We start from the raw sequence: 15437 nt of genomic DNA, 5'->3' as shown, positions 1-15437 counted from the left end.
CATCCTATTCTCTGCTGCTGTGGAGACCCAATTTGCCTACGGAGATCATTAAAGCTTCATCTCATCTAAATCTAATCATATATAATAATTAAGACCGGGTCCCCCTCCTGCTTCCTGCTTACCACCGCGCTCATGATCTGCAGCTCCTTCAGGACAAAGTCCACCTTCTTCTGCGTGGTGAGGGAGGCCAGCACGGCGTTGTGGCTCCTGCAGGCCAGCTTGGCGTTGTCGTACGAGTCCTTGGCTGTGATGAACTTCAGACAGGAGTTCCCCACCAGGTGCCAGCTTTCACCACACACGTTCTCTGAAAAGAAAAGAGGGAGAGGGAGAGAGAGAGAGAGAGAGAGAGAGAGAGAGAGAGAGAGAGAAGAGAGAAGGGATGACTGTCTGGTCGGTGCTGAGAGTAGGGATTGGAATGGAGAACCGGAACATTTAGAACCAGTTCCAAATTGTCCAATTACTCAGCCTCAGAGAGTATCAATTCGTTTTATCGATACCGTCATGTTTTTTCTGACAGTTGCGGATGCGCATCACAAAAACTCTGCGTCGACATTGCCGGAAATTTGCAAGGAGTCATGGGCGGAGAGGAAGAAACGGCCAAAAGCGTGGCTTCATTTTACGAAGAAAGATGACATCAGTGCTCCTTCTAACGTCTGTAAAATTACCATTTCAAAGGTGAAATACCAGCAGAAATATGTTGAAAGTAGCATTGTAATTTATTTCAGCTGCGTTAACACTGGAAACCTCTGTACTGTAGGCCTACTTTCCCCCCCAACAATTTATCAGTGTCGATAAAGAATCGGACCGATAAGCAGAACCGATAATGGCATTGGTATCAATAAAATCGTATCACTTCCCATCCCTACAGTAGCTGAGAGACACCCACAGATAGTCCAACTGTGTGCTTGTGTGAAATGTGTGATATACTGTAGGTCTATGGATATGAAATTAATTACCATTTACACACAAATGGAAATAGAAATTGGACAATGAGGTATTATGCATATGGTTCATATAGATTTAATAATCATGGATTACAACTGTTGTGTGGCGTGTGTGTTGTAAGACGCATATTTGCATTAATGGATGTATTACATGGAGCAATTTATTGTGTTAGTCTGTGTATGTCTGTGTGTGCATGCGTCTGTGTGTGTGTTTCTATACATTTTCCATTTCAAAATTCCCCATACTTTTGTAGACCTAATTTTGTAACTGATTTTTGTAGATTTTGATCAGTATTCCATCTATCTATCTATAAAAGGGAGCATGTGAGCAATGTTTGTTTGTTCTCTGTTTGTTAAATTTTTTGTCCCACTGATGATGTCATAGGAGGCATTGTGACATCACTGATGATGTCATCAGTGATGTCATAAATTCCCGGAAGTGATGTCATCATCAGTGATGACATAAGAGCAATTGTGATGTCATCAGTGATGCGAAGTTGTGACTGTTCTGGCACCTGAGCACGTAGCGATGCACACATCACCAGATAGCTAAACACTCTTGAATAACTTGACTGAAGTAGCACTGGGTATCTTCAATAATGACGAAGGAGCGTTAAGTGAGATATCAACGTGCACTTGTACATCCGTTTTAATCATGAAGAAGAAGATACAGCACTGTGAGGTCGAGTTGAGTACAGGTTGAGTGTGAAACTGTTAATGATACAAAAATGGCTATCAATAAAATGCAATCAAATAGTTTGAAATACAATGAAATATGAGCAGAAATAATTACTAACAACATAAATGAATCAAACTACTCACAGAAAAAGCTTCTCCAAGGCTTACACAGGTGAATGAAGAAAGAAGTAGTCCTGAATCATGCTTTTCCCTTGTCAGTTTTCAGGTAGAAAATGGCTGCTCTGAACATGTGAGAAATGGCCGCTCTGAACATGTGGCTGACAACCCATGTGACCTTTAACAGCCAATGAGAATCCACCCATCTAACTAACAAAATAGCAGGCGACATTCACATAATGGCCTATAGGCGGTGCTAGAGAAACAGTAAAACAGAAAGAAAGCATGTAAAATGCCTGTAACGTTACAGTGACGTTATCAGTGATGTCATAAGAGCAGGTGAGCCTGCACAGTGAGCTGTGTATGTGAGCTGCAGGGCCAGTTTGGTGAGCTGCAGGGCGGGCAAGTGCCGGCAGCGGTTGGGCTAGCAAGCTCGCGCAGCGTGCGAGCCTAGGAATCAAGCGCGTTAGATGCTTAGTATAATATATTTGCCAATTATGGCTGGGAACCATGCCTAAACTAGGCCATATCATTCTACAGTGGAATTGTCTATGCATACATAGTGTGTACGTATGTATGTGCATGTGTATGTGTTAATGTCTGACTGCATTTGTGTGCATGTGCATGTGATTAATTCATGTCTATGCCTGCATGCGTGTGCAGCATGCTAATTTGCAGTGCAATGCTGATTTCCATTTCCATTTTTTAACAACCAAATCAGAAATTACCTGGCAGTGAGATGCATTCCTGGTTGCGAGGTTCCCACTGGCAGTTCTGGTCCACCGCACAGCTCTTACAGCTGCTTTTCTTGTTGCACACGTAGGAGGGGTTGTCCTTGGGGCAAACATCATACTCCAGTATGGCCCCCTAGGAAGAGAAAACACGGTAAATATCAGGCAGCAACTCTTAGGACTCGCGGTACCAATTTATTACATTTCATGCTCCATGAATGACACTCGTTCATGTGGCACGTAATGAAAAGTTATTTCATTACTGATGGAATGCACAAGGATTTCACTAAGACCACCCGTCTTTTTAAGTTTATGAGATTTCAGGTGAAAAAGATGAAAGCATTTGTGCCATACATATTGCGAAACAATCTCATTATATCTGCAATGAAAAATAATTTCTTTGTGAAGTCTTAATTATCTAAGTTGAAAAGGATGTTGTGGATATTTAGCACAGGCAGGTGTAAATTGAAAACCCATGGAGGGAGTCTGGAAGGAGGAACCGATTACTAACATATTATAGTTAGAGAGGCTGCCTGTAACTGGAAGATTATAGCATCAGTCCCCATAACAGACAAGATGCCTGCCTCCGTCAATACTTGTGCTTTTTGTTGAAGTTTTCCACAGGTTCACAAAGCCATTACACACTGGAGGTATGGCTCTGGTTTGGTCTTTTTTGTTAAGCTTCTGATGGGTTTTGATCTCTTCAGCATGAGCTAAACAAATAACGAATGCATAACAGACAAACACTTGAAAGCAAAAACAATATAGAACACCGTTAAAGGCAATCATTTCACACCCTATCCTATTTTGATGTTAGACTGAAAGGGGGAGGATGCAGCATCACTTATTATAGCGAAAAATTCAGTTAACATGTGAGAAGACAACTGCATGCAAAACCCAACAAGCAGGGAACGTTGCCGTCATTATCATATGATTTATGTCAGTGTTGGAATATGGGCAATTTAAAAAAAAGCACTTTCATGTACTTTCAGAACCAATTTCGTCAGTTAAGGCAGTCGTTCTCAAAGTGGGGTCTAGGGACCCCCAGGTGTATTTTCAGCGCCAACCTGCCTGAAAGTGTTTTCCTTAGAACTGGCTTCAAATGAAGAGTTTTAGCACCAAATGTTCTAAATGCTGTTTCGGATAATTTCACATCTTCTCAATGGTGCTATCAGAGGCTTCTCCACAGCATCATGAAACATTTCTGAAAAACAACTTTAACATTGATTCACTCTGCTCTCTACTTCCTCCCATGGTGCCTTTTGGCGAAAGAAGACCAAATAACGAGCAAACCAGTTCTGAATTTTAAAATGATACTGAATCAAGTGTCGCTTGGAGATATGAATGTTTGCCAATGAGCGAGTCAACTCAGTTCTCAGTCTCTATCTGCTTCGCTCAACTAGAGACTGAGACTTGCTCACAGCTTTCGTTGTTAAAACTGGAGCAACAACAAAAAACCTGTGTTGCAGAACCAATCCAGTCTTTAGGGCGGCTCTACATATTAGTATATTAGCTCTACCTTGTGTTCACGATTGGTTTAACAATAAGCAACGTCTGTATCGAAGATCTGACGGTGTCCGCCCACAAATGTGTGCTGTTCAACCTGTCCTTTGACAATGACTTTGTCCCAGAGAAGCGTATAAAAAGCTCTCGCATTGTCAACAGCTTAGCTGTTGAGAATTTCGCTGCTAATTACGATCAGAATGTTTTGTGGTCGCCTGATGATGACGTGGATTGTTTAGTTCATGCTTTTAACGCACACTGTGGAACCATTTTAGATGACGTAGCCCCCATTGTGAGTCGCTCTACCCGCCCTGTCTCCCCCTGGTTGAACAAGGACATCTGCGAGCTGAGACGGAAATGTTGCAAAACAGAGAGGAGATGGAAATCCTCAAACCTCGAAGTCCATCGCCTCTATCTTAAAGATCTGATAGCAGAATTCAATGATCTAGTTAAGAGTGCCAGGGCTGAGTATTTTTCAAACCTGATCTCTTCTAGCAAGCGAAATCCCAGAGTTCTTTTTAAAGTCATAAATTCTTTAGTTAGTCCTCCCACTCCCTCTGTTCCGGTGTTTTCTAATGAAGACTGTAATCGTTTTCTTTTGTTCTTTGTAAACAAAGTAGCTGATGTTAGGGCAAGCATCACCCCCTCCTCCTCCCCCCTTCCCCTCTGCACAGTCACCCAATCCTCCCTAAGCAGTCTCCCAAACAGATCTTTTAGATATAGTGAGATCCATGAAGTCCTCCACAAGCCCTCTGGATGTTCTACCTACCTCTATGTTCAAGGAGGTTTTTAGCTCTATTGGCCCTAGTTTGGTCACTATTATTAACAGATCCCTAGTCTCTGGCTCTGTCCCAACCTACTTCAAGGAGGCAGTTGTTCAGCCCCTTCTTAAGAAGCCAAACCTCGAGCCCTCCCGAACTAATAATTATAGACCCATCTCTAAGTTGCCCTTTGTCTCAAAGGTGTTAGAGAGAGTGGTAGCTAACCAGCTCACCACCTATCTGACAGACCACAACATCGCAGACAGATTCCAATCCGGTTTCCGAAAACACCATTCCACCGAAACTGCCCTTCTCAGAGTATCCAATGACATCATGATGGCCTCTGACTCCGGGAAATGCACTGTCCTGGTTCTGTTAGATCTCAGTGCAGCGTTTGACACGGTGGACCACGGAATCCTGCTAGGCAGACTAAAGGAGTGGGTCGGCATCTCGGGGAGTGCCCTAAAATGGTTTGCCTCCTACCTTAAGGAGAGATGTTTCTCCGTGGCTGTCGGCCCTTTCAAATCTAACTCCGTCCCCCTCTCGTCCGGCGTTCCCCAGGGATCCGTGCTTGCGCCGTTCCTCTTCGCTCTTTACTTGCTCCCCCTAGGCTTCCTCATCAGTCAGTTTAAGGGTGTTTCGTATCACTGCTTTGCTGATGATATACAGCTCTATTTTACGTTCAAGCCCGATAAAATTGAGGAACTGAGCACTCTATTGGATTGTCTGTCCGCCATTCAAAACTGGATGGGCAGCAACTTCCTACAATTAAATGCAAAAAAAACGGAAGTGCTGATTGTAGCTGCCGAAAACATCTCCAAAAAAATAGCCTCACACTTAGGGTCCCTTAAGGACAACGTGTGCCCTCACCTGAGGAACCTGGGTGTCATATTTGACCAGTCCATGCACCTAGACAAGCACATTAAATCCGTGACCCGCACCTGTTTCTTCCACCTTAGAAATATTGCCAAACTCCGGACCATTGTTTCACATGCCAAACTGGAAATATCCATCCATGCATTCATTTCATCTAGACTAGACTACTGTAACTCCCTGTATTCATATCTCAATAAATCATCAGTGGTTAAACTCCAGTTGATCCAAAATGCTGCTGCCAGACTCCTCACCAGGTCAAAAAAGTCATGCCATATCACCCCCATCCTAGCCTCACTGCACTGGCTCCCGGTACAGCACAGGATCCATTTCAAAATCCTTGTATTTGCATTCAGATCCCTCCATGGCCAAGCCCCCGCCTATATCTCTGACCTCATTCACCCCTATGCAGCCAGCCGGTCTCTGAGGTCATCCGACCAAGAGCTCCTGGCCGTGCCCAGGACCAGGCTAAAAACAAAAGGCGCTATATAAATAAAGTTTTACTTACTTACTTAGCAGAGAGCATTGACAGCATTTCCGATATGGGTGGGACAATATAAGGTATTACCATTTATCGTGATAACAAACAAGATAATTGTATAGTCGTGAATTTCCATTAATCAAATAATCGCCAATATCGTCACATGAGAATGAATATCATCCTGAATCTCGAGTGAACAAGTCACAGTCACAGTCCTATTGATTTCCTGTCATTTGCCACAAGGGGGCTCGCGTGTCCCTCCGGCAAATAGTCATCAACATGGCTGACGCCGCCGTTCAAACAACTATTTTTGACCAGAAGCTCCCAGACGATTGGTAGGTGCAGATCTCCAATTGTCTGGAAGTTGAGACTGGTGAGCGAGGAGACATTATGGCGCCAGATTCTGACAGGTGGTTAAGATGTTGACGACCCTCTTGGCCAGCTCTCTTACCGTGGCAGAAGTGCAGTTGCTTCCCATAGAAACACACTGGACTGAACACCACTGGCAGCCGTTGGTGTTGGCAGTGCAGCTGTAGCAGTCCGTATACTGGTCACACCTCTCCGTATCAGCATCTGCAAATCAATTATATTATAAAGAGTTTTGCTCCAAACTGACATATCTAATATTTGAAGGGGAAAGAAATTGTAAAATGATTGCTGGCATCAAAGTAAAGCACATTCATATTCTGTGTGGTAAATACAAGTCTACTGCCTATAGCATGTCTTGCACTGTAACTGTTCAAGTTGTTGCTCCTAGGAATTAAGTCCACACTGTATAGAAGGCATTTCTTGATTTTCATTCTCCCCAGTCAAACGGTCAGGAACACTTGCTGCGCTTTTTTGTCATTTTTCGCCGACACCAGTTACGTTCCTACGCCGTTAATTAAAAGTGAAAGTAACCACGTCGGTTGTCGCAGCGTTGGCTAGGTTTAGGCAACTAAAATGACTTTGTTGGCTTTAGGCAACTACAACAACTTGGTTAAGTTTAGGCAACTAAAGCAAAATGGTTGGGGTAAAAGTTTGGGTTAGGGTTAAAACCGAATTTGGGACATTTGGGAGTCGAACATGCACTCTCCCGCTTGCACGACAAGGACGCTCCACTTCTGCCAACCCCACCCTTTCTCCCTTTGGTGCCAGTGACCTACTTCACCATCAGGGTGCCTGCCCACCAAAAGCGATACATTCACATGGACTTGCCTTCGTCCTGTCAAGCCCTGCCCCGCTGCTGCAGCTTGGTTGGCTACCTTGCTGTCTCTCCGTTTTGCATTGGTCTATTTTGATTTTGGCCCCTCCTCTCGTCTTGTCGTTGGTGATGTCCTGATGCCAGGTATCCCAGCATGCTTTGCAAGGTGATGTGCGGTGGACAGCAGCGACGCCAATTTGAAATCGACCAATTGAAGACGGAAATAAAGCAAGGCAGCCAGCCAAGCTGCAGCAGCGGGGCAGGGCTTGACGGGGCGAAGCAAGTCAATGTGAATGTATCGCTTTCGGTGGGCATTGGACGTCAGACTGTCATTACGTTCAAGACCACTGGATAGGTGCCCGCTACGCACTCAACATTGATTTCTGACGAGAAAGGGTACCTTTGTCATCGGAATACTGACAGCAAGTGTGACCGAACTGCAGTACTTTGACGAGTTGGGAGTGGAGTCAAACTATCCCCTGGTACACTGCTGGAACATTTACTGTATGTCATGCTACTTGAATGCACATAATGATGAATGCAGGTATATAGAGTCACATTGATAGTCTATTGCCCAGAGAACATCTTGTCCAGCACTGTCCTTCTGCATTCTATTCGAGGCCCTGTTGTCCTTGTGCTGTGCAGCACTGGCTTGTCAATATGTGTCTGCAGCAAATTCCTGGATGTTGATTTTATTTTGTAATGTACGTTTTTTCCCCCTCATGCTCATTGTACCCATGAACAGTCCCGGGCACCATCCTTAACAAGGTAATGTAAGAATAAAACCGTCTGATATGAAATCTTGTTACCGAGGAAAACAGTAAATAGGGCAGCCTCACCGCCCGCTACGTCAGTTGAGCTTGTCGGCCCCGAGGCCAGATAAGACTGTCAAAGTGGAGGCACAATGTGGTGACATACTGTACAGCAGACACAGATAATAAGAGAGGTGGTGCGTGGCAGAGAGACACTGGGGTCAAAGAGAGAGAGGGAAAAAAAGACATTTCAATGAGTGGAGTCTGAGACGTGACGAGCAAGGCAAGGTGCTCTCTGTGCTCTCTTCAATGTGTTCATTTTAGATTTAGACAGCTTCTTTTTATCCTATTGTCAATATTATCTGCTTTAAGCGCTCCATCACTGTAAACATACTTGAATAAATACATGAACTACAACATATAAAATGTGTGGCTTATGTTTTTTGTAATCATATTTAGCCTTTAACAGAGATTTTAAAAAGTGTGCGACATGTGGTTGAATTTAGAACAGTGGATCAAAATCACTGAAAACAGAATTCCAACTTATTCTCCTTACTGTACATGATCATTCCATGGACTTTGTGGCTCCAACCGTTACACTGATTAATACTGGTTGTTTGCATTCATGTTGATCCAAGGCAGCTGGAGGGAACCCGGGGGCTCGAACCTGCGACTCTCGTGTTGGTAGACAGGGAATCTAACGCTGCACTACCCAGATGCCCGATGTTGAGCTAAGAATTAAAGTTTTTTTCTACTGTTGCACTCAATGCAATTCATTACTAATAAGTGCTTCACCTACAAGCCTAAAATGGAAAATTTGAAAATGTATTTTAATTCCTGTACATTTATTGTACATGACAATTTAAGTAATTCAGCTTCTGCGATGAACCGCAGACAGCTGTGCACCTGGCTGGAAGGAGGGGTCAGTTCCACCTCTCCTCTGGAGAGCTTTCTATGCAGGGCATCAACACAGACATACTGTAGCAGTGCCTCTCTGGCATTATTAAATCTGCCTGAAAGATATTCTGGTGCGCAGGTTTGATCTCCCAGTGCTTCTGTAGATGCTGCTGACCCTGGAAAATGAGACCAGCCATGCTCGGGAAACGGAGGATTTTCCCTCCACAACCGTGACAAATGGCAAACGGCAGACGAAAAAGAATTCTCTGCAGGAGGCGAAAGACCAGGCTGCACCGTCCCTGCTGATGACCTCTTCCTCTACTCCCAACACACACTAACATGCAAACGCACATGTGCACCCCTAGACAAGGCGCTGATTCTTGAAAACTGGGACAAACCAGGTCTTCATTTTGAAGAAACTAGAATGACCGCACTGTGGATATATGCCTCCACCAACAAGTGAGCAGTCGACATCCATGTCTGTCCAGACTTTGACGTTTGAGCCAAATGTGAAGAAATTCCGTCAAGGTGTTACTGAGATATGGCGTTACCAAGCGTGGAAATAGGGTTCTTGAGGTCACAGTGACCTTGAACTTTGACCTACTTTGAGTCGACATTTGAGGCAAATTTGAAGAAATTCCGTCAAGGCGTTCCTCAGATATCGTGTTAACGAACATCGGACGGACGTACAGTTCGTACGGATGGACGGACAACCCGAATCCATAATGCCTCCGGCCAGGCTATCGCCGGTGGAGGCATAATAAACTAACATCTTTTTTCCCAACAAAATCCATGCATGTCATTACTTTGTGTCAACACCATCAGAAAATAAAAACGATTTCCTTCTCTCAAAATATCCCCTTCTGTTCCTCATTTACATAGTTACACAAATATACAATTACATGTTGGATGTTGACGTTTGTTTCAATTGTTTTTCAAGTATATCCCTTTTGATGGGAAAAATGGTGAGTAAAATTATGCTCATTTGAAGTACAAACGTTAATGAAACATGAAGACGTTGACAAAAGACATTTTCACAGATCACATACACACAGTTGTTTTGTTTCCCCCTCACTGCCTCTGAACCCTACTTAAAATGCATGTGCATACATTACACAAATCTTTACATTATGAAGCTGTTGACATATCAAGGTTATGACAGCAGTAATATCACTTAACAGGTCTAAATGATCAGAAAGCACACACGCACACCATGGTGACACATTTTTGCTATTTTCAATCTATGACTTGCAAGACTGCATCGGCAGCCCGTGACAGACCTTGTATTTCAGACAGTCTGATCGGACGTCACGCTGTAGAAAATCAAGGAGAAACAGCCAGACGGCCAAAAGCTCCTGCGTTCAATTGACCTAGGGGATGCACCGAGGCTGGATTCCAACACGAGGGCAGAGCTGGTGTGGTTGTCCTGGCTCAGAATGGGCCTTTGGGGGCTACGCACATAGCCTACATTTGACCTTTGGGTCATGATTGTCAGAAATGATGGATCAATGTGTTTTCACAGCACCCCGTTTCAGACATACCGGTAGTCATTTCAATGTACAAATGTGAGACTTTAACTTTGAAATTCTCTAAATTGATACAGCAAAAAAAATGCTTGATTTTGAGTTGGTGTGTAGTCAGGTTGTCCTGATCTCAAATATATCAGACATTGTCATGGAGCAATGTGTTTTTACAGCAGCCCAAGTCAGAGAAAGGAAGTCATTTGAAGGTACAAATGTGGGACTTCAACTTTGAAGTTCTCTAAAATGATACAGTAAAAATGCTTGATTTTGAGGTAGTATGTAGTCAGTGGGTTGTCCTGATCTCAAATATATTGGGCCATTGGGGGATTGCTAAAACCTCTTTGGGGGCACCAGAAACTCCTCTATGCAGGAGAAACCCTGGGGTGTGTGTGAGGGGAATGGGATGGTTTCACCTACATGATCTGGTGTTACAGGAGGCTGGGAGCTGCTGCGTCTCCTGGGCATCGGGGCTGCTCTCCCAGGGGAGGCAGGGCCCTTGGGTGCCGTTCCAGAGGCAGCGGATTCCCGGCCAGGCCTGGGCACACGACGTGGCGCTGGAGAACGCCAAGCAGCTGGGCGAGGTGTACATCAGGACGTCGCTCAAAAGCAGGCTGTTAAAGCCCCCGAACACATACATCACACTGTAAGACAAGAGAGGCCAGGAGAAGAGACAGATGTTAAACCAGAGATCAATTGATACTCATTACAGGCTCCGCCAATAGTATGACATGGTGACATGGTATAGACTACCTCCTAAAAGGGCGTGATCACCTCTTCCTCTTCCTCTTCCCCCTGAGACCGTTTACCCTCTGCCCGCCCCATCCCCTGACTTGGTTTGGAAGTGTTGTGTTGACCTAGCAAGCTAACTTGAGCTAGAGAATCTTGAGTCCCCAAAAGTGAATAAATACGACACGAATAATTAGGAAAAAAAGATTTGGTGTGATGATGGTTTTTTCAAACCACAGATTTAGCTACTACATCTGCGAACTTCACATGTAGCTTTAGCTAATCTTGCTAATTCTGTTGCCAAAACTGGCGACAGTGTGTTGCTGGGACAGAGACAGGTCTCAAACAAAGCTAATTTTCTCCTGATTTGTCTGTCTGAAAAATCCCATTTTAGTGTCAGAATGTTCTGAAGATATGCGACTTGTGAAAATTATGTCCAATAATTACTTTGGTGACTGACTATGGAGCGAAATAATCAGTCATAATCTGTGTTCATTTTCACTTTCCCATTGACTCCAATAGACTCAACACCTGCCACTAGTCTCCTAAAGCGGTGTGGCAGTGGCGAAACCAACGCGACACAGATACAGGAGCTGACAGGCGGTTGAGCCGTCTCGCTCTGAATAAACTGTCTCCACTTAAACCAAAGGGCTTTGCAAATGCGATCCGGCAGAGCAGGTACGAGCTGACGGGAGGGTGAGGTGACAACAAGGTGAGAAGAGAGAAGGGATACATGAAAGATTTCTGCCCAGCAGTCTTCCAAGGCCTCGCCCCCCTCCGCTGTGCGGGCGCTGCAGGAGCTTAGTCAGAGGAGTCTTCTCCTCCTCCCGGGCCTCCACCCCCCTCGCAAGTCCATTAAATCTCCTACAAGCGCTCCCTTCCTGTGCGGGTGGACCTGACAGAGCTCCCTGCTGTGTGTGCGTGTCAGTGTGTGGATGGAAGCCAGGTCCGGGGCATTTCTGAACATCTCTCTCCACTGACCTTTGTGCAGCTGCTGGGATTAGGGTGTGTGTGTGTGTGTGTGTGTGTGTGTGTGTGTGTGTGTGTGTGTGTGTGTGTGTGTGTGTGTGCGCGCGTGCGTGCGCACACGCGCACACGTGCGACGTACGTGTGTTGGTGGCTGGGAGGATGGACAATTTGCAACAATCTGATCAAACCCCCTCCTCGGATCAGAGAGGGCTCACTTCAAAATGCCCATTCTGGACGTCCCGCTGAGCAGAGGGATCAGTAAGGGGCACACGGGAAGGGGGAAGGGGGAGAAGGTGAATGGTTTGGCAGGGCCTACGTGTGGGCTCGTCGCTACCCATGATGCTCTCCGTTTCCTTTAAAAGCTGCGAGTCATCGCGGAGAGGATAACTGAGACAGTTGAAGGGCATATGAAGTGAGGGTCTGTATGGTCTCTGATCTCCATAGGAGGTATTGCCCTCACCCCCCTCACTGACTGAATATGGCTGAATGGATGGATGGATGAGTCAGGGTTTCCCACACCCATTTGGATATCAAATTCAAGGACTTTTCAAGGACTTTCAAAGCTTGTTTGGTGAAATCCAAGACTCAAAACTGCATACTGTTTATAGCCTATACACTACAGTCCACCTGCTCATTATGCTGCTCATGTTGTTCACTTGTGCACTTTTGAAGCTTGAATCAATTATTTGACGTTGATTTAGTTTGATTTTATCCTGTGCAACTTTGGAAGTTATTTTTCTCCCCACTGGCTTTTGACATGGATACTTGGGGTTAGATATGTCATTGGACCAAATTAGTCATCATAGAGGAATCATATTTACATTTTTAATGATCCTGTCAAGAAACCCTGGTGGAAGCCTTGATTTTAAAGCTGCTGCTGCTGCTCCTCAGGTTGTGAAGTGTTGATCCCGAGACGGAGAGAAGTCCAGAGAGCTTTTTGATGTATCTGGGTGCTTTATTTCAGTAACAAATCAAATACTTTCAAGGCCATCTTTCATAAAAAAAGCCATATTTAATTCAGATCCACAAACTTTCAAGGATTTTCAATGCCCGTGGGAACACTGATGAATACATGCAGTACGACGCACATGTTCTACAGTCCACAGTGAGTGGTCTGTCCCTGTGCAATGGATCAGCTCCAGAATTAATTACTCAATCAATCTGTCAGCAAAAGGATCAAACTGTTAATCAATTTGATATGCAGAGGGTTATGTATTGTGTGCTTAGCCCAGCTAATTCAGTATCATCTTTTAGATAACTTCTAAAACGGCATTTTTATGGACTTACTTTGATGTAATTGTTTTTTGTTTTGTTTTTATTGACCACTTTTTATCTTATGGTGTTTCTTTTGTTGTTTATCTCATTTGGTTTTTCTTTGACCACATTTTCTCTTCATTGTGTTTCCAATTTTTATCTCTCCATTATGTATTTAATGATTCTTGTTTGTAGGCCTTTATGTAAAGCACTTTGTAAACTTCTATACAGTAAGTGCATGTTATAAAAATATCTTCACATATCCTTCCCCCCATTTTCTCCCCAATTGTACTTCACCACTTCCCCCTGCTGTCCCGGTCGTTGCTCCATCCCCTCTGCTGATCTGGGGAGAGTTATAGGCGAGCACATCCTCTGATACATGTGTAGTCGCCAGCCACTTCTTTTCACCTGACGCCAAGGAGTTTCACCAGCAGGGTGTAGCACGTGGGAGGATCATGCTATCCTCCCCAGTTCCCCTCCCACCCGAACAGGCACCCCGACCGACTAGGAGGCACTAGTGCAACGACCAGGGGACACATATACCCTTAATCCGGCTTCCCACCTGCAGACACGGCCAATTGTGCCTGGGACGCCCGACCAAGCAAGGTAACAAGGGGCACAAACCTGCCACCTTGTGTTGGGAGGCAGAGAATGTACCACTGCACCACCCGGGACACCCTTACTCCACTTAGTTTTAACATACTACTACTACTACTCAGCCAGGTGGGATGCAGCTGGACGAGTTTGTAGCATTCACATTCACACATCCCATTCATATGAATGAAGGCGAGTACAGTAGTTTATATTCTGCTTCTTCGTGCACTGTGGCGCTCAAGTGCTGAATAATCCCCATGTTGAAACTAATTGGAATATTGCTTCAAGGTGATTTTGAATTTGAAGAATGAATCAATGAATCAATGAATGTATGAATGCCTCTGAGAAAAAAGGCATCATCAGTAGGGCATTCACAACTACTGCACTTTAGTAGTCATAGACTGCTCCAAAAAGGTAGTCGACTAGTCACAGGATATTTCTTCAACCAATAAAAATGATCAATCTTTGCCAATAAGGTCTCAAAAACAGCCAGTAAATGGTTAACTAATGTAGGCGGGACCAACCTGGGGGTATGTGAAATAGCAGAGTCCTGATTGGCTCTGAGAGGCTGAGAGGCTGACCAGGCTACGCTCCATCATGAACAATGACTCTCACCCTCTCCACGGCGTGCTGGTCAAACACAGGAGCACGTTCAGTGAGAGGCTGATCCCACCCAGATGCACCACAGAGAGGCACAGGAAATCATTCCTGCCTGTGGCCATTGGACTCTTTAACGCCTCACTACTGAGACTGAGTCAGCCGATAGGATAGCTGTGCCTTAGTTACGTCACACGTAATGTGCAATTTGATTCAATTTAATTCCAGTGTGCAATAACTGCAATTTGACATGTACTGTACATAGATTGTAACTGTAACTACTTATTGAATGCTATTCTTCAATTCTTACTTTTACTATCCCATTGACCCTATTTTATTTTATTTTATTCTATTTTATTCTATTTTATTTTATTTTATTTTATTTTATTTTATTCTATTCTATTCTATTCTATTCTATTCTATTCTATTTTATTCTATTTTATTTTATTTTATTTTATTTTATTTTATTTTATTTTATTTTATTTTATTGCATGTTATTGCATTTTATTGTATTGACTGTTTTTACGTTTAGGGAGATACTGTGTGATACTGTGTTATGCTATGTTGTGTTATGTGGATATTTCATGCCTGAGTGGAGCAACTGTAACTTGTCCCAATTTCCCACCGGGGATCATTAAAGTCTTTCTGATTCTGATTCTGATTCTGATTTACAAATGAGCTGCTAAACCCTAGCAACTTGTCTGAGCTGGAGATAGTGACTGTTTGACTGCAGTAACAAAATTAGATGGGAGTCTTTCCCTCTCTAAATAGCTTAAATTCTGTTTATTTAACTTGACATAATGTAGAAAATGATTGTTCAAACAATGCTACGTTCAGTTAATTAATTCATCAAT

At 44.0% G+C, this 15437-nt stretch overlaps 1 protein-coding gene across 1 annotated transcript in view; it reads right to left on the bottom strand.

The window, feature by feature from the left end:
• Nucleotides 1–15437, bottom strand: part of atrn (attractin) — a gene marked incomplete at its 5' end in the record, with an annotated part of 226984 nt that overhangs the window by 148096 nt on the left and 63451 nt on the right. Inside the window, 4 exons of the mRNA XM_083634035.1 lie at nt 123–304; nt 2468–2606; nt 6540–6661; nt 10861–11084. Coding sequence (XP_083490161.1) covers nt 123–304; nt 2468–2606; nt 6540–6661; nt 10861–11084 — 667 coding nt within the window. The remainder of the gene's footprint in view (nt 1–122; nt 305–2467; nt 2607–6539; nt 6662–10860; nt 11085–15437) is intronic.

The sequence above is a fragment of the Poromitra crassiceps genome, assembly GCF_964638095.1.
Source record: "Poromitra crassiceps genome assembly, chromosome: 3".
Classification (NCBI taxonomy): domain Eukaryota; kingdom Metazoa; phylum Chordata; class Actinopteri; order Beryciformes; family Melamphaidae; genus Poromitra; species Poromitra crassiceps.
The sequence above is the reverse complement of the archived record's forward strand: the minus strand, read 5'-3'. Positions and strand labels throughout refer to the sequence as shown.